General features: G+C 32.7%; 2 protein-coding genes across 2 annotated transcripts; both read left to right on the top strand.

Moving 5' to 3' along the window:
• The first annotated feature begins 1,466 nt into the window (after nt 1-1,466).
• Nucleotides 1,467-7,782, top strand: LOC107434307 (uncharacterized protein C630.12). The gene is made up of 12 exons (XM_016045764.4): nt 1,467-1,731; nt 3,582-3,641; nt 3,722-3,900; nt 4,386-4,521; nt 5,163-5,268; nt 5,832-5,891; nt 5,999-6,099; nt 6,219-6,247; nt 6,357-6,414; nt 6,576-6,808; nt 6,896-7,162; nt 7,334-7,782. Exons 1-12 carry the CDS (start codon nt 1,597-1,599, stop codon nt 7,587-7,589), a joined length of 1,620 nt encoding a protein of 539 aa, XP_015901250.3. The 5' UTR covers nt 1,467-1,596; the 3' UTR covers nt 7,590-7,782.
• A 6,447-nt stretch (nt 7,783-14,229) lies between these two features.
• Nucleotides 14,230-21,614, top strand: LOC107404902 (ATPase 10, plasma membrane-type). Its single transcript, XM_060819282.1, has 22 exons — nt 14,230-14,459; nt 15,056-15,130; nt 15,225-15,344; nt 15,420-15,518; nt 15,631-15,768; nt 15,858-15,996; nt 16,216-16,391; nt 16,650-16,856; nt 17,121-17,240; nt 17,586-17,705; nt 17,803-17,925; nt 18,160-18,264; nt 18,436-18,580; nt 18,868-19,032; nt 19,174-19,412; nt 19,519-19,551; nt 19,675-19,756; nt 19,864-20,024; nt 20,132-20,305; nt 20,427-20,609; nt 20,696-20,883; nt 21,171-21,614. The coding sequence occupies exons 2-22, from the start codon at nt 15,065-15,067 to the stop codon at nt 21,265-21,267; spliced, it is 2,880 nt and encodes a 959-aa protein (XP_060675265.1). The 5' UTR covers nt 14,230-14,459; nt 15,056-15,064; the 3' UTR covers nt 21,268-21,614.
• The last annotated feature ends 176 nt before the right edge of the window (nt 21,615-21,790 follow it).

Genomic DNA, 21,790 nt, shown 5'->3' on the forward strand with positions numbered 1-21,790 from the left:
AAGTATAAGGGGCATAACAACAAACGGTTAACGTGCAAAGTGAGTTGCAAGCATTAGAATTTGAAACCAGAATTAAAATGGAAATAAAAGTAAAATGAAACCTTAGATGGTTTTGCTTTTACGATCCCACAGATAATTCAGAGTTCCTCCAATCTTGAAATAGACCAAATGCTGCAAGTAATCTCTAATAAAAATGAGATCTTGATTTAACACCCTCTTTTTGCTTCACTCTTCTGGAGAAGCAGCTTCCTTCATTACTCTCTTATACAGGAGAAGGAAGCAGCTTCTGCCTTGTTCAAAACTTTCAAGTGGCCTTTTTTATTTCTATTTTGGGAAAGGTGGTCCTTTGCTGGGTATCATATACTCTATATTAGTTCAAAAAAGAAAAGAAAAAAAACATTCCTACTTTGGAAGAACAAGTACACCCCAGATTGTTTTGGATTTTATATTCTATTCTTTACTTTTTTTTTTTTTTTTTTAAATGTTCTATTTACTTGTTTTATCAGCTTTTGGCCTCTTCAGTACTACTACTATTTTTATTTTTCTTTTTATTTCTCGGGTTTTATTTTTTATCAATGGACATAGTTTGAAAGGATTTTTTTTTTCACCCTTTATGGAAAAGTAAAATTAATAGAAATAAGACAACTGAAAAAAGTAATGAAATAACGTATTTACTATAACATTTGAATCATCTATATGCTATTTTATTTGGATAGCTTAATTATTTTTACATTAATCATTCATTTTTTCTCGGTAAGTAAAATTTCATTGTATCATTTAGTAAATAAATTTTATAATAATAAAATAATTACATTATAAATATTAAAAAAAATAAGTGTATTGTTGTTGTTGTTTTTCTTTTCCCTGGAATAAGGATATATTTATCAATTTTTTTTTTTTGGCAATAAGTATAAATTTATCATCTTGAGAATGTGTTTGTATCATATATATATATATATATATATATATATATAGAGTATTTGTTGAAAAGTTGAAATTTAATGTCATGAGTATGCAATTTTTGAAATACAAAACATATTTGCCAAGGAAAAAAAAAAATTGTTGATATTCATATAGCATTTGACATGCTAAGTGGTTATTTAAGGAATAAAAAAATTTATTTTTTTCATATTAAAATTTTAAAAATAAAAAATTAATTTATAATTAAATATATCCAAAACAATTGTCATGTTATAAACAAAAATTCCAAAACAAAAAGGAGAAAGAAAAGTATAAAATGTGAGTAATTATTGTGATATTTCTTTTTTTTTTATATTAATTATAGTGGTTTTTCTTAAATAATATTCTTGACTTTCCAAAATAAAAAATAAAAAAATGTAAATTCATTATTATTGGTTTGCTACTTTTAGGAAACACACGAAAGAAATAAAATAAAATAAAATAAAAAAATCCAGAAACAATAAAAAAGTATATAAACTATGAACAGTTTTAAAACGTCATAGAGAAACAGTTGACTTCGATCTGTCGGTAACGAGAAACCAAAAAAGAAAAAAAGATAGAAATTCCTTTTACGGTGGTGACGTAGCGAATACAAGAAGGAAGAAAAGAAAGGAGGGACATTGAAGAGAAAGAAAGATGAAGCAGAGAGAGCTGACAGTGACACTGTGCATAATTTGGGCGGTGAGCCTCCTTTACGGTGAGATGTTAGCCTTTTGGCTCCCTTCTCTCTGGTCTTGTTCATGGCCTCATCTACGCAGCTCCAATCCAAAGGTAAACTTTACTAATTTCTCTTCTACATTTTGAACTCAGTATGATTTAAAAATAGCTTGACCATCTTCTTTCTGCATCTGGGTCTGCTTGTGAAAACATTTTCACACCCCCTCTCCCCACCAGCAATGGGTTTTCTTGGATTTCGATAAATAATTGCAAAATTACCAAATATTATAAAGATTGGAGATCTGGGTTTTCTTGTTTTTAGCTTAAAGATTTGTTTTTTAGGTTCATGTTTTTGAATTACAATCACATAGTAATTGAAAATGGACAATGTATTCCTGCTCCATCTACTACGGCCATGTTGTGGTCTGTACAATTCCCATCTTTTCAGCAACCCTTTATCAGAGGTATGGCGTATTAGTTCTCACCAGAACTTCAGAGCTCAGATGACTATGATTTCCTTCTCATGAGTGCTATCCACGTGTACACGGCTTCTTAAAAGTTTCTGATTTTGGGATAATTGCTTTAGGACATCCAGTGGATTATTTTTGCTATTTCTTGGTGTTTCCATTTGGTGTTTATTGGTTTTTCAAGGTCAACTTTGGGATAAAGATTTGTGGGTCAGCATATACATTACAGTCTAATCTTGGAGCACTAAATACGCATTGCACCCGTTATCCATCTTATTATATGGGGTATGTCTTTCTGTGGGAACAAATTAGAGTGGAGCACATATCACAGATTGATTAGACTTAATGTTGAAATTGTTTTTATGGTGGAAACAGCTGTACGTAGTGACACAACTAGCATTTTTCGTCCTACAATACTTTGATCAGGCGTGCAAATCTTTATCTTCTAAATTTCCATCATTAACAGAAGTGGATGAAATTAAAGAGGCAACTCAAAAACTAACACCTTTTTTTTTTTTTTTTTTCCCCCTTCTTTTAAATGTCACTTACTCCCGCCTTCGTTTTCTCTTTTTCCACTGAAATGTGTGGTACTATGTTTTAATCAATGAGAACTTAAGTTGGCATTAAGTATACATGAATTTTAAGCAATAAAATTTTAAAAAAAAAAAAAATGTTCTGCTGGAAATTGCATTTTTCAATTGACTAGTGTATGGCAGGTTTTGTCTTGAACAATTAAGAGTATTTATGATCAGAAGAGAATTTGTGGTATACTTCCATTAAAATGCTACTTCAATCTATCTTTCCTTCAAAGAACTTGGCTTTGTAGCAAACAACTGTACTTTTTCAGCATTTAGTTCTGCCACTGCCCTCTATCTTTCTCTTACTTCTAGCTTCTACTTGCTATTAACTAGAGGCCATTATTCTGCCTTTAGTTGGTCATCCTTTATACATCTGTTACAGCATTATGCACTTAAAGTAAATTACATTGTCTAATAACTGATCAAATAATTCCCTTTTCTATAACCCAATAAAATTTTATCCAGGTGTATGCCATTTATAAAACTTGATGGTTTGATTGGTGGAAACATTTCCCTAGTTGATGTTTGATTGGTGGAAACATTTCCCTAGTTGATGCTTACCGAGTTTTATTTTATCCCTAGATGACTAGACAGGCCATGTAAGTTTGGTTAAAATCCATGCCAACTGTTTAGGTTTGTTCCATTGTCAGTCTATGGAACCTCTGGATCACCTGTATTTGATTATTCACTGGAACTCTTTCTGTTGCATTACTTCAAATTATTTATGTATGAGATAAATACGTGAGCACATGCATAATGAAAAAGTACATGCATGGCTCCTTAGTATTGGCTGACGTAATTAAAGGCAGGGTTGGATTGGCAGTGGATTGATAGATCTTTGTTTCTAATCTCATAAAACAAGATGCATATTTGGAGATAGGCAAGCCAATGTACTAACAATTGTTAATTGCAAATTCAGATTGAGAGAGCAAGAGATCCTACTGATTATGTGAAAATCGCTGTTCTCACTGATCCACAGGTGAATTTGTTTCCTAAACCTACATTGTTATTAAAGTCTTCTAGTTTCACCTTGATATAAATTTTTAAAATTTTTAACAGCTCATGGATAGAACTTCCCATCGTCTTCCTCCAAAATCATTTGCTTTGGAAACTGCTCAATTCTATACTGATTTGTTCATGCGCAGAGCATTCCTTGCATCTGTACTGCCTTTCAAGCCTGATGTGATTTTGTTTTTAGGTGATTACTTTGATGGAGGCCCTTACTTGTCAAATGAAGAGTAAGAACTGCAAATCTATTTTCTCAATGGAAATTCACTTGACTACTTCCTAGTTAACTATCTATTAAGCTATGCACTTTCTTTTTAGAAAATATTTACCAGATGACTTTCCTAGTCAATGTAAAACATTCTTATGGATATCTATAAACAAACCTATAGTAGACAAAATGAAAATTGTTGGTAATTAGATAGTGAAGACACATGAAGATGGTGGTTACTTTGTTATAGAGATTTCACGAATCTTGCTTACTCACATAGATTTAACTGTTTCACTTGATATATTAACCTTATGGATTTCAACTGTGTTACTTTGGTTTACTCAACTCAGTATCATCCATTGATCTATTCTAGGTAACACATTGCCTTATTACTTTAGATTAAAAAATTTCCAATGCAATTTCTTCTGCATATTTTGTGTTATTTTATTTTGTATTACACTTTTTTTTTTTTTTTAAATTAAAGCCTGACATTTTTTAATTAATCAGATGGCAGGAATCATTAAGCCGCTTTAGACATATTTTTGCACTGAATGAACAAGGAAGGCATGAAGAGATCCAAGTTTACTACCTACCTGGAAACCATGATATTGGCTATGAAAGTGTACATTCTCATAAGCCGGAGGTAATTAGTATGTCATCAGTCGTTACTAATTGCTGCTGTTATTTTTCCAATTGTGCATGGGTCCGCCTCTGCATTGTAACAAATTAATGGATGTTTCTGTATCAAAATGAGAAAGTAGAGGGTCTTCAAAATTAAAACAGTGCTTCACAAATTCATACTAAAACATGGACAGAAATGCCTGTGAATGATTATCACTATATAATAAATTGTTTATGGTGAAAGCTATGCCATTTATTGTGTGTAGTGTTTAATTAGGTCAATAGAAGGTTGGTCAGGGTATCGGAATATGAATTATAAAGTACTTAATTTGGGTACCATGCAATCTATTGGCAAAACATGAAGGCTACAATTTTTTTTTTTTTTTTTGGTTCTGTAAAACTTTTATTTTTTATTTTTTATTTTTATTTTTTATACCCGTCAGTTCTGTTAGGGGTTTCTGAAACTGAATCTTTGTTTGGGGTGTCTGTAGACTTTTCACTTTGGTCCTAGTATTCTCTTGTAGGACATTTTGAGTTTGAAAGTCATATGCATTTTCTGTAAAACTTGTCCTAATTGAATCTCATTAAAACCTGATGATTGTTGATTAACATTTAGCACTTTTACTATATTATATCATACTTTGTTGTTTTAATTTTAAACAGGTTATCAACCGTTATGAAAAGGAGTTTGGAATCAGAAACTATCGATTTACATCAGGGAAAGTGGAGTTTGTTGTTATTGATAGCCAAACCCTAGATGGTAAACAAGGTAACAATTAACACTTTGTTATCCATAATTTTTTTTATTTATATTTTTCTAATTTTTTAAATATTTATTTTTATTATTATTATTTTAATAATTGTTCTTGTAATGTTGCTATAGTAACAATTTACACGACAGCAGCAAAAAGACAATGTTTTTTTCTACATGACAAGCAGTTAACACTGAGCATTCGAAGTTGCCCTTTTTAGTGGGTTTTTAAGATTACCTAAAATCTGTCATGAGCTTCAGATTGTCCATCATAGTACATGCATTACAAAATATGCACCAGAATCCAGCATAAAGAAAAAAAAATATTTTGTTAACTGCATAAGTTGTATTTCGAGATATAACGACAATTTTGTTGATCTTGCTCTAAGCATACTTAGTCATCTCATGATTTAAGTTAAATGTTTCTTGATTTTTTGTGGAAATACTGCATCTGGTTTGATGTCTGATGCGAAATGATATCATTATGATTGTAATGGCATTTATATGAGGCCATATTGACTTGTTTGATAATTTGTTTAAAGTAAGGCTCTGTATTAAGACACTGGGTATATTGAATACAGGAAACCCTCAAGAAAATCTGGCTTCCTCAACTTGGGAGTTTGTCAAGAATGTTTCCATGGGTATATACCATTAACTTATGCTTATCATATATGTGTGTGTGTGTGTGTATTCTTGAGTCTGTGCTTATTGTTTAAAAGAAAATCATATATCCTTCCACATTGTTTAGATGCTCAATCATATCCGAGGATTTTATTGACACATATTCCCTTGTATCGCCGGGATGGGACATATTGTGGCACTAATCGTTATTCCTCAATCATCAATCAGGTACTCTAATGTCATTTACCAGTGAGATTTTTTAAAATAAATGTATCTATCAGTTGACATTGTACTTTTTATGGGATATGGTGATTCTCACTTAAGTTAATTGGTCTTGAATTGTCCAGCGGATCACATACCATGGAAAAGAAATATGGTAAGCTTTTTATTTTGCATCTAATGGGCAAGATTAATGTGTATCCAGTCATATATTTTGGTTAGTCATAATAAGAACTTTTAATTTCACCATCATTCCAATTGTACAGGTACCAGAATTACGTTTCTGAGGAATCGTCAAACTTACTTCTGGACTTGCTCAAACCTGTTAGTTACTTTTTTTTCTTGATGCTGCATCTTGTGCATGGATATGCTGGACTGAAACATACATACTTGCTAACACCTCTACTTGGTTCATCCTGTGCATAACCGGTATCAGTCATGTACCTAGTAGTGAAGCTACTTGCGATAACAAGTAATTTTTGCAGGTACTCGTCTTATCTGGTCATGATCACGATCAGTGCAATGTGACCCATGAGACAAAATTTGGGCCTGTGGTGGAGACCACTGTAGGGACTGTAAGCTGGCAGCAGGGAAACTTGTACCCATCTTTCATGTTACTGTCCGCCAGTAATTTTGTACTTCCAAATGGATCCAGCTCGTGGGATGCAGTCCTAACTCACTTGTGCTTTCTTCCAAGTCAATTATTCATTTATTTATGGTATCTGTCTCCATGCTGATGTGTAAAAGTTAAGTAACTTTGCCTGCTTTGGCTTCTTGTAAACTCTTGTTTGCTAAACTTTGTCAGGTACCTTGCATTATTTATTTTAACGCTGCTTGCACTGCTGCTTTTGCCGGCTGGTGGGATCAATGTTTGGCGATGGTTAAGTGGTCTATTGGAGTATGGCAAAAAGCTCAAAAGTATCAACATTTTCAGCGATGGAACAAAAGAGAAAGACGAAGATTTAAATTGTGAGTATGATATGATCTGGGATGCAGAAGGATCAATGCATCTGGTTAAGAGGCCCTTAAACACTCCTAATACGGGGTCAAGTGAGACAAATTCATATGAAAGGTCTGCTTATTATTTTTAATTATTGTGCTATCAATTCGATTAAGATTCTGTTATTATATGTTTATTCGGCTAACATTGAATTTTTTCATCAGCTATGATGACAAGTAGTATTCTTGTTTCAGTTTAACACACTTGATGGACTTGTACTTGGTTTTGTTGTTTTGTGGGCAGAGGTAATGCTGTAATGCGTCCAGCAGCTAGAAAAAACGCATTGCAGGAGTCAGAGATGTGCTTGAATGTGGATATTATCAATGCAGATGGTGGTGGGATTGATCAAATGGCAAAATTACCAGCAAGAGCAAGCAAATCATGGAGAAAGATTGTGATCCAGAGATTGGTGCGGACATTTGGAATGCTCTCAATCATTGCTGCAGTGAATATACCTATCTACATGATATTGCTTTTCAAAGATTGGATTGAACAATGATATTGGGATTTGAAGATTGCAAAATATTTTTCTGTTTCAATGAGTTTCTTGTACTATAGAAAAGGAAAACCATACACCAAGTTTTGCGCCCATGTGTAAGTTAGATCAGGTAATTCTGTTGCAATGATTCAAAAACTCAAATGCTAAAGTTTTTTAACATAAATTATGAATGTTGGTAGAATTTTTATAGCAACTTTGGCAGAAAATAATATGGACACCCGTCTTCCAACGATAATTCTAAGTTAGAAACCTCCCACTTTCAGATTAAAAATATGGCTGATAAAACTATATTATCTTGTGTGATAAGCACTCAATGAATCCAAAACTTGATTTAAAGTGGGGGAAAAAAATTTGTTTGGATTCTCTGGAGAGATATTGTTGGCCATGTAGAAAGGAAATGGCACATTAAATAATGTAGTGGGATGGACACATACATGTGTATAAGCATAAGGCTGGTGGGGGGATAAAAAGTATATCATACATACATCATTGCCATCTTAAACGATACTTGACTTTGGTTACAAACTTGCCTACTTGTTGCCCTGCTCACTACACAACATTATTAAATTTTTAATTAAAATAAAAACAACACAATCTATCTTTCTTTTGTTAATTCTTATATTTTCAGTTTTTATTGAGTTTCTTTTCTAAAGGAATAATCAATTCCAAGTGGAGTGGTTCCAATTATATGAAAATATATCCTCAATTAACAAGTATACATATATATATATATATATATAATAAAAAATTTACAAATTTTGCCCATGTTGTCTTCAGCTCATGGTCATGGTCAGATTTGGTTGCCAACTCGACATGCAGACAAAATAATAAAGTAAGTATACTAATAATTATGCATTCAAAACATGTGCCTAAAAATAATTACACCATGTTCACCAAAAAAAGGAAAAAAAAAAAAAAAAAAAAGACAATTACAACATTTTCCTAAAATAATTGATGATCCTATCACCGAAGGGGTTCAATATATTTTTTCTTTCCTTTCTTCCTGTAATATGACCTCATTTAAAAACATTAACAAAGAAATACAATAAAACAAATGGAAAAAAAAAAAAATACTGATCGAATAGAAATAGAGATACGAAAAGAAAGATAGAAAATCCCCATTGAAATGAAGTAAATTGTTGAATCATGGTAAAAACTTCTATTGTTTGGATCCAAGCTCTTACAAGATTTATAAAAGTTTCATCAAATCGCTTTACAAGAGAGAAAAAAAAAAAAATGCTACTTGTTGATATAACTATATTATCTATAGTAAAGAGTCGTCAGGCATAATACATTTATGATTAAAAAAAAAAAAGAAGAACCATTTCTTAATTCTTTCCTTTTCTCAATGGAATTCATTTTAAGTATTTAATAATCTTCATTCTGTTTATAATCTCTATATATACTAAAGAGATCAAGCATATAAAATATTAATAAAACATACAAAATTTCTTTTGATTAGTTGCATATAAAATATTAATAAAACATACAAAATTTCTTTTGATTAGTTCTTTCTTTTTCGTCAATGGAATTTAACATTTCTTTCAAACAACATCATTATGTGTAAGCAATACATATCCACCAGAGTCGCTAAAAAAAAAATAAAAAAATAAAAAAAAAACTGCAAAAATGAACACAGTTCCTTAATTAAGTGCACTAATAAATTAAAACACTTCTTATTTAATTATTACAACTTTGATATAGTCAACAACCATGATTACAAACTATATATTTATTATATATTACAAAGTGGTCATTGAAACATAATATTACTACCCCCCCAACGATTTTCTAAGGTGATAAACATTTTTTTTTTCCCTTCCACTCCAAAGAAAACAGGGGAAAAAGTTAGAAATATATATATATATATATATATTTCTAGAAAAAAAAAAAAAAAGGTTATACGAGAGGATTAGCTTAACCCCTTGCAAAAACAGCCAAAGAAAACGTTCTAAGTTACAGAGATTCCCTCCTCTTGAGCTCCATCAATGTTTATGCTTTGGAAGTCTGGTTTGTGAAAAAGCAAGATTCAGTGCGGTCTATAACCCTGTCCTCTGCTCCAAAAACCTTATTGGGTTGCTTTAGCAAGCCCCCCCAGCCAGGTAAAAAATATATGAAGAAGAAGATGATGAATATATAGAGCAGCAAAGAAGACCAAAGAAAAGAAGATTAACCACACCATAAAATCAGTCAACAGTGACATATAGATGAAAATATAACCAAACCAGACCAGCATAGACGACCTTCAGAGAGAGAGAGAGAGAGAGAGATCAGAGGTAGTGTTATACAAAGGAACAAGGATTTTATTATATAAAGGGAAAGGAGGTTGATGATGAAAATTGGTGAATATATGGAGAGTTAGTCATCTCCATGAATGTACCAGCAAAGAAGCATGGTGGCACAGCGACGAAGAATGTAGATGCGGGCTCGTTGCTGCCTTACCAAGGCAGAACATTTTCTAGTGAAGCTGCCATGGCGGCCTCTACCTTTTGCAGGGCTACCAGTCTTGGCTGCTGAATACTTGTTGCATTGCTGAAGCAAAACCATGATTTTATGGTTATTTTCTGATATTGCCCTAGCTAGGCTGATAAAGTATAGTAGTACAATGTAGTACTAGTAAGCAAAAAACCAAAGCTCGGATGGAGCTTTGAGGCAGCCTGTAGAGTGCTAAAGGCTAGGATTCGAGTATATATATATATATATATACACACATAAAGAAATTGAAAGTTGACTAGGTTTTGAATGAAGGTAGGGAGTGAACAATGAACATGGTCAGGGTTCGAAAAGTGAGGGATTTGCAGGATGAGCGCAGTTTTCAATGTTAGAAAAGGCGGAGTGAACGTGGGGGTGTTGAAAGCTAATATTAAAATATTTGATATTTCTTATTTTTCCAACGCAAAAGTTAAAAACTGAAGAAAAAAAAATTTTTTTTTTTAATATATGACAAATCATTTATAATCAAACATATGATAATATTTATATAAAATTAATATATTTTGTTCTATCATCATATGATATTGTATATAATTATATATTATTGAATTTATGTTATAGATGATAATTAAAAGGAATATAAACTGATATAATATCCTACAGATGAATTAGAAAAATGGGAAAGGTGTGCATGAAAAGAGGAGCGCTGTTGAATGAAGACAAGGCAATGGGGATTTGAAAATGGGAACAAGGTTCCGGCAATCTGACCTCAATTCTTAGGTGTGGCGTTGGTTTGGTTGGATTCGATCTAATTAATTAGCTACCTTCAAACTGCCTCACTACCCAATAAAACTAGCTAGCTAAGACACACCCATAGAATCCATCCTTCTATAAACAAATATTTTTTTATTAGAGCAAAATGCCAACTGTTAATTAATAAGCAAAAATAATCTTATACATGAAACTTGATCTTTTATTGAATATCTACTCTACAGTGCTGTCATTTATTTAAATCAATCTATATTATATATATATATATATATATATATATTATAACATGGTCAAGTAGTATATATTTATTTAGTTATAGGTTGGCCAGCTAATTTGGACCCTAGACTGCATGAGAGAATATGGGTTTTTATATGTTTGTTCAAAGCGTGCATGTATAATTAACTTACCGATCTTCATTGTTTCAGTTCAAAGGGAAGGAAAAATGAAGACAATGTGTTCCACATAGATATATATTAAAAATCTGCATATCTTCATATTGTAGGATCTTATAGGACAATGCAGGGGACAGTTATATATAGCATGTCGTATTTCTTCAAAGAAAAAATGTATATGTAAGTTTACACATGAAATAAAACACAGCACTTTGCTTCCAGTTAAAGACTAATTAAGAGTAGTACTTGTGGGTTTTCATTGGGTCTTAATGCAATTTACAATTACTTAATTATATTATATATAGATGGTCCTCAAACAGTGATTTGAGGGCAAGGAATGGGGACCTGAATATTAATTAATTAGTTAGTGAGAGCTGGTAATGTAATCGCAAGAAATGGGTAGAAGAGAATCAGTTTCAATATGAATATGATGATAATGTGGGTTATTGTAGGCATCCAAATTATTCGAATCTAAACATATCTTTGAGATGACTTGGAGAGGCAAATTTTTTACCATTGCCATGAATTTGATGATGATGATCTAAAGATTCGGTATCGGAATCTATATCCCATCATAAATATTATCACATTTTGGGGATGGGGTTAACTGGTCAATGCAGACAACCCCAATCTCTATAGATTTGATTGTTGATCAACACCATGTTAAATAAATTTTACAACTTTATATCAATCTTATTAATTATTATACATCACACCTTGGTGAGCTTGCTTCAATTAAAAGGAGTTTTTGTTATTTGTGTTGTTTGCTTTTGCTTTTTTGACTTTTTCAGTAAAGTTAAAAAGAGATTAGATGTTCGATCGGTTCATGAAGTATAGGGTATCTAATCCAAACGTTACAGTAGTTACACAGGCCATTATGTTAAAACAAAATATGCAATAATATTAGTACTTTATTCAGAATTTTTTAGGGTTTAGAAAGAGAACTTTATAATCCAACATTACTATACAAATAAAAGTATATGTATGTATGGTTGAAGTTTTCTTTTCTTTTTTCCAAGATTTGCTACAGGGATCATCATTTGAAAATTGTATTTGCAGAGTTCAATTGCATCTGTAATTGATACAGTGACAGTTCAAGTTACAAAGTCATTTTATTTTAAGTTAATTACATTTTGGGGCTTTGCATTTTAGCTATATTGCATATTGGATTTTCAAATTTAAAACATTATATATCATATCTTAATTTATAATTTGTTTTACGTTAATTTAATATAGAATATTTAAAAATTAAAAAAATTGATTTTTTTTTTTAATTTACAAACAAGATAAAACATTATTAATGAAAAAACTAGACAATTTTTTCAATTTTATATTAGTCAATTTGAATATTAATTTAGAAATTGGACTAATATGGAATAAATTGTAAATTAAAAATCCAATGTAAAATGTTTTAAATTTGAAAACTTAATATATAATTTGATCAAAGGATAGGATACTAAATAGATATATTTTGGTGGTGGTGTTGTTGTGTTAGATGGTGATAAGATACAATTAATCTGAAATAGGTCACTAACATACCATATACATATTTTCTATGCACTTGTAAGACTAAGTTTATATAATATGGGTTCAATGTATATGGCTATATGTGTAGTATGGTCACTTAGAGTTGTTTAAATTAAGCTCTCTTGAGATCTCCATGGCCAGCTTGCAAAATCTCGTACTAATTTGTACTGTAAATAGTATAAACCAATTAATTTGTTGCTTAAGTTTCTCAATCTCTCATCTCGATGGATTTGGGATGTTTTTTCCATGCTTTGGTAGAAAACAATAAATCCTTGCGGAAAATGCATGCAAAACAGAGTTTACTCTTTTTTTTTTTTTCAATTTGTTTCCTCCTTGCCCTGTTGATAGATGGAATATGTCTATTATACTACATGTGTAGGCAATCCAGTATCCATATATGAATTCAAGAAACTTTTTTTTTCTTTGGTTTTAAAAGAAAAAATATACATATCTGTTGAATTTTTTTTAGTTTTAAAAATAGAGAAAACAATTTTTTTAAAACAAGTTTTTTTTTCTTTCTTTTTTTCTATATATATATATTTTTTTTTTGGTTCCTCGGATGTATTAAACAAGAACTTTTGGTGGTGAATTTTCAGTTGGGATCCATAAGAGGCATAAGTTGTCTAGGATGAGTGTGTATACAGTTTATTGGCATGTAAAAAGAAGAACCCATGTGTAAAGGAAGGCCCATTCAACAAAACATTGGGTTGTGGAACTTCAACAATTTGTAGCCCAATGGGACAAAAGGCTGCTCATCACAAATAAAATAATAATAATAATAATAAATAAAAATATCATGAGCATATGATTCATATAATATATATATATATATATATATATATATATATATATATATATATAATTTTGTCGATAGTTGTATATGCATCATAAATAAGAGAACAGAAACTAAATTTTTGTAAAGACGATAAATTTACACTACAACAAGTGTAAGTAACATATATCCAAAGTTGTAATATATGAAGAAAAAATATAAGTGACATCTATTATTTATATTAGTAAGGAAAAAGATCTATTAATTAATAAATTAAGGAAAAGTCCAAAACCTGAAGCAAGCAAGCAAAATCCAAATTGGACTTTAGGTATTTTTCAAGCACATAATAATTTGGCTGCGACACGAAAAGGTGAAATGATATTTTTGCCCATGAAAGTTGGCGATCCTCGTACCACTTTGCGGTGGTATTTAATGGTTTTCCCTAAACTCATATAACCCTTTTTGTCCCCATAAAATAATAATAATAATTCACGTGTACTTTGTATATAAATACATTTTGGAGGGAGGGAACGTTAGGTTTAAAAGGGTAAGTTTGAAAGGTAGTTGATCTAACGGTCTTCCTCTACTTGCTTCTTCTCCTATTCTAAAAACTATTTTCATTTCTCTGTCTGTGTAATTCAAATTTCAGTTTAAATAGATATAAATTTTTTATAAGTCAGAGCAGTTGAAAAGTGGCAAAATCAAGATTTAAGAGAAGAAGAACATTGAAAGAGAGTTATTATCTGCTCTTCAATATTCATTTGGGTAGTAAGAGTGCCAACTAACAGTCAACTACAAAATCCAATTAACTTCCATTTTTAGTTGGCCTTCTTTTTATACATTCTACTTCTTCACTCCTCTTCTTCAGCTTCATCAAGCCTGGAGTGGAGAAGCCTCATCATTCCACTTCAAATTCTTCATTATTACTCTCAATATACTGTCTCTCTTGCTACCTTTTTAAATACCTTGACAAAGGTAAGTACTTTCTGCATCCTCCACCATTTATTTATTTTATTTTTTTCAATCATATATGGGTAACATTCTTGATCCTTTATGTCCAATATAATAGTACTAGTTTGTGAAACTACTGATGTTAAATATGACAAAGCTAGGCTCAAGTGAGGTTTGTTTGAATTAATTGTAATCATGATTATTTTCAAGAATGATATATGTGGAGTTTTTAGTGATTTTTATGATGGATATCAATATCAGAAGTAACTAAATGGGTTGCTTATAATTTTGTCTGTTGGAATCCCCAATAATATGTATCAGTCACTCAGCTTGCCTTTTGTGCATAAATATTCTTGGGAATTGGGAATGGCAAGGATATAGAATTGGAGATAACCAACAACTCTAAAAGGATCTAGGGAAACTAGATTCTGGGCTTTCCCTATTTCACAGTTTCTTATTGGAAGATTATGTATTCATTAGCCCCATAGATCATCATGTGGTGAAAATGATTTATACTTTTTTATCTGCTGTTATAATAGCAGATAGAAAGAACTCTAAAAAAAGTACACGCATGGTGTTCATGATGGACATTTGATGGTGTCACAATTTTATGGTTTCAGAGTTGAATCATGGCTGAGGATCTGGACAAACCTTTGCTGGGTCCTGAAAATTTCAACAGAGAGGGGATTGATTTGGTAAGTTATGCAACATTCGCAATGCTCTGACAGAGTGACCACATTTTCAAATTGTTGCTCTATAACATTGTCACACACTTTGTTCAATTAATAGGAGCGACTACCATTAGAAGAAGTTTTCGAACAACTGAGAACATCACATAGAGGACTTTCATCCGACGATGCTGAAGCCAGACTGGTTATTTTTGGCCCTAACAAGCTTGAAGAGAAACCAGTAAGCACTCAAACTTTTGAAAATTTCTTTGTTTTGCAAAGAAAAACGAGTAAACCATTCATTGATATAATGCAGGAGAACAAAATATTGAAATTTCTTAGTTTCATGTGGAATCCATTGTCATGGGTTATGGAAGCTGCAGCTGTGATGGCAATTGCCCTCGCTAATGGTGGAGTGAGTAGACTTAATCCTGATATGTCTTTTAAGAACAATTTTCTTACATTTTAACTTAATTGGATGTATCCATGTATAACTTCTTTTTCTTGTTAATTAATTGAAATTTCAGGGTGAGGGTCCTGATTGGCAAGACTTTGTTGGGATTATATGCCTCCTAATAATCAACTCGACAATTAGTTTTATAGAGGAAAACAATGCTGGGAATGCTGCTGCAGCACTTATGGCTCGTTTAGCTCCAAAAACAAAGGTGAACATCATTTGATAGATTTCTTAAGCTATGGGAAAAGCAACTCTTCTATATACAAAAACTTATCACCTCAAGGTTTCTCAATGCAGGTTCTCAGGGATGGGCAGTGGCAAGAACAAGATGCTTCTGTTTTAGTGCCAGGAGATATAATTAGCATAAAGCTTGGGGATATCATTCCCGCTGATGCACGCCTGCTTGAAGGAGATCCTTTAAAAATTGACCAGGCAAGTGCTCAAAAGTTCAAGGAATTCCAATTTATCATTAATTTTATAAGTGTTAACCCGTCACATTTTGTTGGGTGTTTATACTGTGAATCTTATTTTAGATTCATTTTGCAGCTTACATAGTTTGCTAAACTATGGGTACTTATGAATTTTCAATTATGAAAATAGTATGATAAGTAACTAAGTATAATGTAATCAAGTTCAAATTCTGCTGTGCAGTCAGCTCTTACTGGAGAGTCTCTACCTGTTACTAAGAGGACAGGTGATGAAGTTTTTTCTGGTTCAACATGTAAGCATGGAGAAATTGAAGCTGTAGTTATAGCAACTGGGGTACAGTCTTTCTTTGGAAAAGCAGCACATTTAGTTGACTCTACTGAAGTCACTGGACATTTTCAGAAGGTGAAAATAATTCTGGCATAAGATTTAGGTATCGGTTTTCTACAGTTTTGTTTTCAGACATGGTTGATTCAAGTATGGAAATTCACAACAGTATTATATGTGACACTGGTAACATTCAAAATGCTACAGACACATTCTACTCGATGCAAACCAGAAGTGCCTAAATTCAAAATAAGTTGTGGACATTTTTGATGTGCCTTCAATGTTAATGCCCTGATTATAATATAATGTAAAATCAGTGACTGGTTTTTCCTGCAGGTCCTTACCTCCATTGGGAATTTCTGCATCTGCTCAATAGCTGTGGGAATGATTCTTGAAATCATTGTCATGTTCCCTATACAGCAACGTTCTTATAGGGATGGAATTAACAACCTTCTTGTGCTCTTAATTGGAGGAATACCTATAGCTATGCCAACGGTACTGTCAGTAACACTTGCTATTGGTTCTCATCGGCTCTCTCAACAGGTACATTTCTTAAAAGCTATAGTCTGTTATTTTCTGAAATTTATGGCATGAAGTTAAACCATGACCACTCCATATGTGTGGCCAAATCTTCTGATTGAGCTAACTTGGCCAAAAATATCTCCTTCCAAATCAATAGTTTACCGTACATCTAAAAAAGAAAGGGATCTTTAGTGTGGTGTTTTCCTCCATTAGCTTATCCAACATCAAACCATAATATCAACACTGACAATGCAAAACTTTTTGATTTTGTATTAATTTTACAAGGGTGCCATTACGAAAAGGATGACAGCAATTGAAGAAATGGCAGGCATGGATGTACTCTGCAGTGATAAAACTGGAACTCTTACCCTGAATCGCCTCACAGTTGATAAAAACCTTGTTGAGGTACATACAATTACTTCATATATAATTGGTGAAATAGTACGTATCAATAATTTCCGACTTGGGGAATGAGAAACTGCAGTGAAAATATTTTTGTGCAAAGTATGAAAGTTGTTTTTTATCCATTCTAATCTGAGGAAATGTGACCGCTAAACAAAGAAGTCTCAGTTTCAGACACTATATATATTGAAGATGATTTTACCAAATAACTGCTGGTTCATTATTCGAGTTCTGTTTAGAATCTTTTAAACTTCTGAGCAAGTAATTCTGGAATGATATTAATCGACCCAACTGCCTCATTTCTCCAAAAAAGGCTAATCTTGATTCTTGCATATATATCTTTTGCAGGTTTTTAACAAAGACATGGATAAAGATACGGTTGTCTTGCTTGCAGCCAGGGCAGCAAGATTGGACAATCAGGATGCTATTGATGAAGCAATTATCAACATGCTCGCTGATCCAAAGGAGGTATGCGATAGGAAATGTGTTACTTCAGCACTAATGGTTGGTTTCTTTTCTACCATATATTTCTGTATAATTAAACAGAAAATTTACATGTATGCAGGCACGTGCTAATATAACAGAAGTGCATTTCCTGCCCTTCAATCCAGTAGACAAACGCACTGCAATTACCTACATTGATTCTGATGGTAACTGGTACCGAGCCAGCAAAGGAGCTCCAGAACAGGTATCTATATTGTTAGAAAGACTGTTAACCATAGAACTCTTGAACAATTCTTATTCTTGTTTAAAATATCTTCTACCAAAGAAATAATATCAATGTAATTGGGTTAACTAAATTGGTATATAATCTGTTACTCATATGGTGTGGTCACTTTCCAGTAGTTTGTTCAAGAAAACAAAGAACCTGATTTTTTTATGGCCTTTTTTTTTTTTTTTTTTTTTTTTAAACAACTAACAGATCTTAAGTCTATGTAAAGAGAAACAAGAAATTGGTGGAAGAGTGCATGCCATAATAGACAAATTTGCTGAAAGGGGATTACGTGCCCTTGGAGTTGCTTTTCAGGTATAACATATGGGCTTGTCTTTCTTTTCTTTGGTTGGAAGTTGTAATAAACCAGAGATGAGTTTAGTTCTCATTTAATGATAGAAACCAATAAATTAGTTGCAACACCATTGTTTTGGGCTTTTGGTATGAAGCTTCATACTTTGTTTTGTTTTTCTGACATCCTTCCAGGAAGTTCCAGAAAAAACTAAGGACAGTCCTGGAGGTCCTTGGACGTTCTGTGGATTGTTGCCCTTGTTTGATCCTCCAAGACATGATAGTGCTGAGACCATCCGGAGAGCGCTAAACCTAGGTGTCTGTGTTAAGATGATTACAGGTATATACTTATTAATTACTAATAAAATGGCAAGGAGCTCATATATTAATTTATACAACTATTTCCAAGTTACCATAATTTGGGGAACTTTCAATATCCAGGTCTTGAGTAACATATTTTCTGCTCTTAGCATCTATAAATTCACATGAAACTGTTTGTACAAATTTATCATCAAGACTGAGAACACAATGAGGAGAAATTTCAAAGAGAAAATGTCAGTTAAGTTTGGGAGATAGAAGAAATATCAAAGAGAAAATACTGATACATTACTTCTTGTTCTAATGTAGGTGACCAATTGGCAATTGCGAAGGAGACAGGTCGACGACTTGGTATGGGAACCAACATGTACCCCTCTTCCTCATTGTTAGGCCGTGAGAAAGAAGAAAATCATGAGGCCCTGCCAGTGGATGAGCTCATCGAAAAAGCAGATGGTTTTGCCGGTGTATTCCCTGGTAATCCCAAAAATTTTCTTAGGAAAAAATCATTTCAATTACTATTTAAATATGTAGCATGTATTAGCATGTATTTTTTTAATATCTATGCCTTCTCAGTAATCTGCTAATTCCAATGATTATTTTCCATGAAAATTACAGAACATAAATATGAAATTGTAAAAATTTTACAAGAAAAGAAGCATGTGGTGGGAATGACTGGAGATGGTGTAAACGATGCACCTGCTTTAAAGAAGGCAGATATTGGGATAGCAGTGGCAGATTCTACAGATGCAGCAAGAGGTGCTGCTGACTTAGTCTTAACAGAACCTGGATTAAGCGTAATCGTCAGTGCAGTCTTAACTAGCCGAGCAATATTCCAAAGAATGAAGAATTACACGGTGAGTGTTCCTCTTCTAATTTTTGCATTTAATGATCAGAGTTGCATTATTTTTGTCTAAATAGTTTTCATGGTATAATTGATAATCCTGCATGATATATACACAGATATATGCCGTCTCCATAACAATAAGGATTGTGGTAAGTATGATTACTTTTGGACTTCTTGATGTTTATTTCAGTTTATTGAAGTTAAACCAAGGCTTTTAAATGTCAATGTTATTTCAATTTTCATATAATTATTCACACTGAATCCTGCTGCAGCTTGGTTTCGTACTCCTTGCGTTGATATGGGAATATGACTTCCCACCTTTCATGGTTCTGATAATAGCAATACTCAATGATGGTAATCTTTCAAAACCATCTTTCAATTGGAATGCATAATTACATATCAATGAGAGAAATTATCCATGTGAAGTGAGAAGTCAATAATGTCTGTGTATGTGTGACTAGGAACCATCATGACTATTTCAAAAGATCGTGTAAAACCCTCTCCAGCGCCTGACAGTTGGAAGCTCAATGAGATATTTGCAACTGGCGTAGTCATTGGAACATATCTCGCTCTGATTACTGTGTTATTTTATTGGCTTGTAGTTGAAACAACCTTCTTTGAGGTATGAAACTCAAGAAGATTTTCTTTTACGTAGTGTGTTGAGTCAGAGTGGAAGTTCAGAGTGCCTGATATGTTAGTGCTGATCTGATTAATTTAAACTTGCTGCAGACCCATTTCCATGTGAAGTCCTTATCCAGCAATAGCGAGAAGGTTTCGTCTGCTATATACCTGCAAGTTAGCATAATCAGCCAGGCTCTAATATTTGTTACACGCAGTCAGGGATGGTCTTTTCTAGAGAGGCCTGGAACCCTCTTGATGTGTGCATTTGTGGTTGCACAACTGGTAAGGTTTAATCAGATTAGCCTGCATTCGGTGTCTTTCAACTTTATCTTCTGCATATATCAACTTCAAGGAATGAGTCTAAAAGAAAGTAGGGCTCACAGATCATTTCAATAATGTTCAGGTGGCCACCTTAATAGCTGTGTATGCGCATATCAGCTTTGCATACATCACAGGCATTGGATGGGGATGGGCTGGAATTATATGGTTATACAGTTTGATCTTCTATATACCTCTGGATATTATCAAGTTCACAGTTCGTTATGCATTGAGTGGGGAAGCCTGGAATCTGTTATTCGATCGAAAGGTTAGTGATAGTGTTGTTAATTTTCTTTCATGCAAGCCTTGAAAATGCATATTTGTTGGTTCTAAATTTTGGGTTTCTAAAAACAGACGGCCTTTACCTCTAAAAAAGACTATGGGAAGGATGATAGAGCAGCTCAGTGGGTACTTTCCCAGAGAAGTCTCCAAGGACTGATGTCTGCAGATTTAGAGAACCTTAATGGAAGGAGATCTAGTCTTAATGCAAGGAGATCTTCTTTGATCGCCGAACAGGCCAGGCGCCGTGCTGAGATAGCCAGGTATCACAGACATTTTACTTCATAATCATGACCACTTTTATCATATTTATAAAATTTCTCACCTACATTTCTCAGATACATTTGTATTTTACACTTTCCTGGTTTTGACATTTGAAATAACCCTTTGAATACATATGCATATATATATATATATATATATATACTTTGTTAAAATATTAGAGGGATGTAAATATCTTTAACTTTTTCTGATGCATTTTCTTATTCATTTCGGGGATTTAATTGTTACCTAATATGTCCTTGTTTGATAAACCCTTGAAATTTCACAGGCTGGGAGAGTTACACACGCTGAGAGGGCATGTAGAATCAGTGGTGAGGCTTAAAAATTTGGACTTGGGTGTGATCAAATCAGCACACACAGTTTGAAGTGATATGTATCTACTGTCATTCAATTTGGACGAGGAGAACATAGCGGCATTTGTTTATAAGATTATGTTTAGAACAATCTGCCAAACAAATTTTCCTGAGTAGTTGAAAATGACAGTGGAGATCTTTACAGTTTTGGAGGCTTAAAAGTGAGGAGTGTATTTAAAAATGGCTTTTTTTCTTCTTCTCTTGCTGATTCTTACTATTTATTGCAATTTTTTTTTTCAAAAAAAAAAAAGGAGGGATATTTATCATGATCTTTGGAAATGCTTATTTGTTATGGAGAGATTTTTTGTGTAATACAAATTCCAACCTAATAAAGCCATCAAAGGTACTGGAATTTCTCATATTTGGATCATTTGGTTTAGAGTTGGAAAATGTTTTTACTATGTTGCGGAAGGCACTTCTTATGTATCATGAAGTTTTCAACATTTTACAATAAGGTTTGGATAGAAGTGCCTAAAATCACAACAAAATTTCCTTGTGTTTGACAAAGACCATCTAAGCCATTGACAAGGTAGCC

This window comes from Ziziphus jujuba, chromosome 1 (genome assembly GCF_031755915.1).
Source record: "Ziziphus jujuba cultivar Dongzao chromosome 1, ASM3175591v1".
In the NCBI taxonomy this organism is placed as follows: Eukaryota; Viridiplantae; Streptophyta; class Magnoliopsida; order Rosales; family Rhamnaceae; genus Ziziphus; species Ziziphus jujuba.

Excerpts from the sequence above, each read along its gene's own strand:
- LOC107434307 (XM_016045764.4), top strand. The coding sequence starts at position 1,597 with ATGAAGCAGAGAGAGCTGACAGTGACACTGTGCATAATTTGGGCGGTG. Across the intron at positions 4,522-5,162 it reads TACATTCTCATAAGCCGGAG|GTTATCAACCGTTATGAAAA; the intron begins GTAATTAGTATG and ends AATTTTAAACAG. Across the intron at positions 5,269-5,831 it reads AACCCTAGATGGTAAACAAG|GAAACCCTCAAGAAAATCTG; the intron begins GTAACAATTAAC and ends TATTGAATACAG.
- LOC107404902 (XM_060819282.1), top strand. The coding sequence starts at position 15,065 with ATGGCTGAGGATCTGGACAAACCTTTGCTGGGTCCTGAAAATTTCAAC. Across the intron at positions 17,241-17,585 it reads TTGATAAAAACCTTGTTGAG|GTTTTTAACAAAGACATGGA; the intron begins GTACATACAATT and ends TATCTTTTGCAG. Across the intron at positions 18,265-18,435 it reads CCCTTGGAGTTGCTTTTCAG|GAAGTTCCAGAAAAAACTAA; the intron begins GTATAACATATG and ends ACATCCTTCCAG.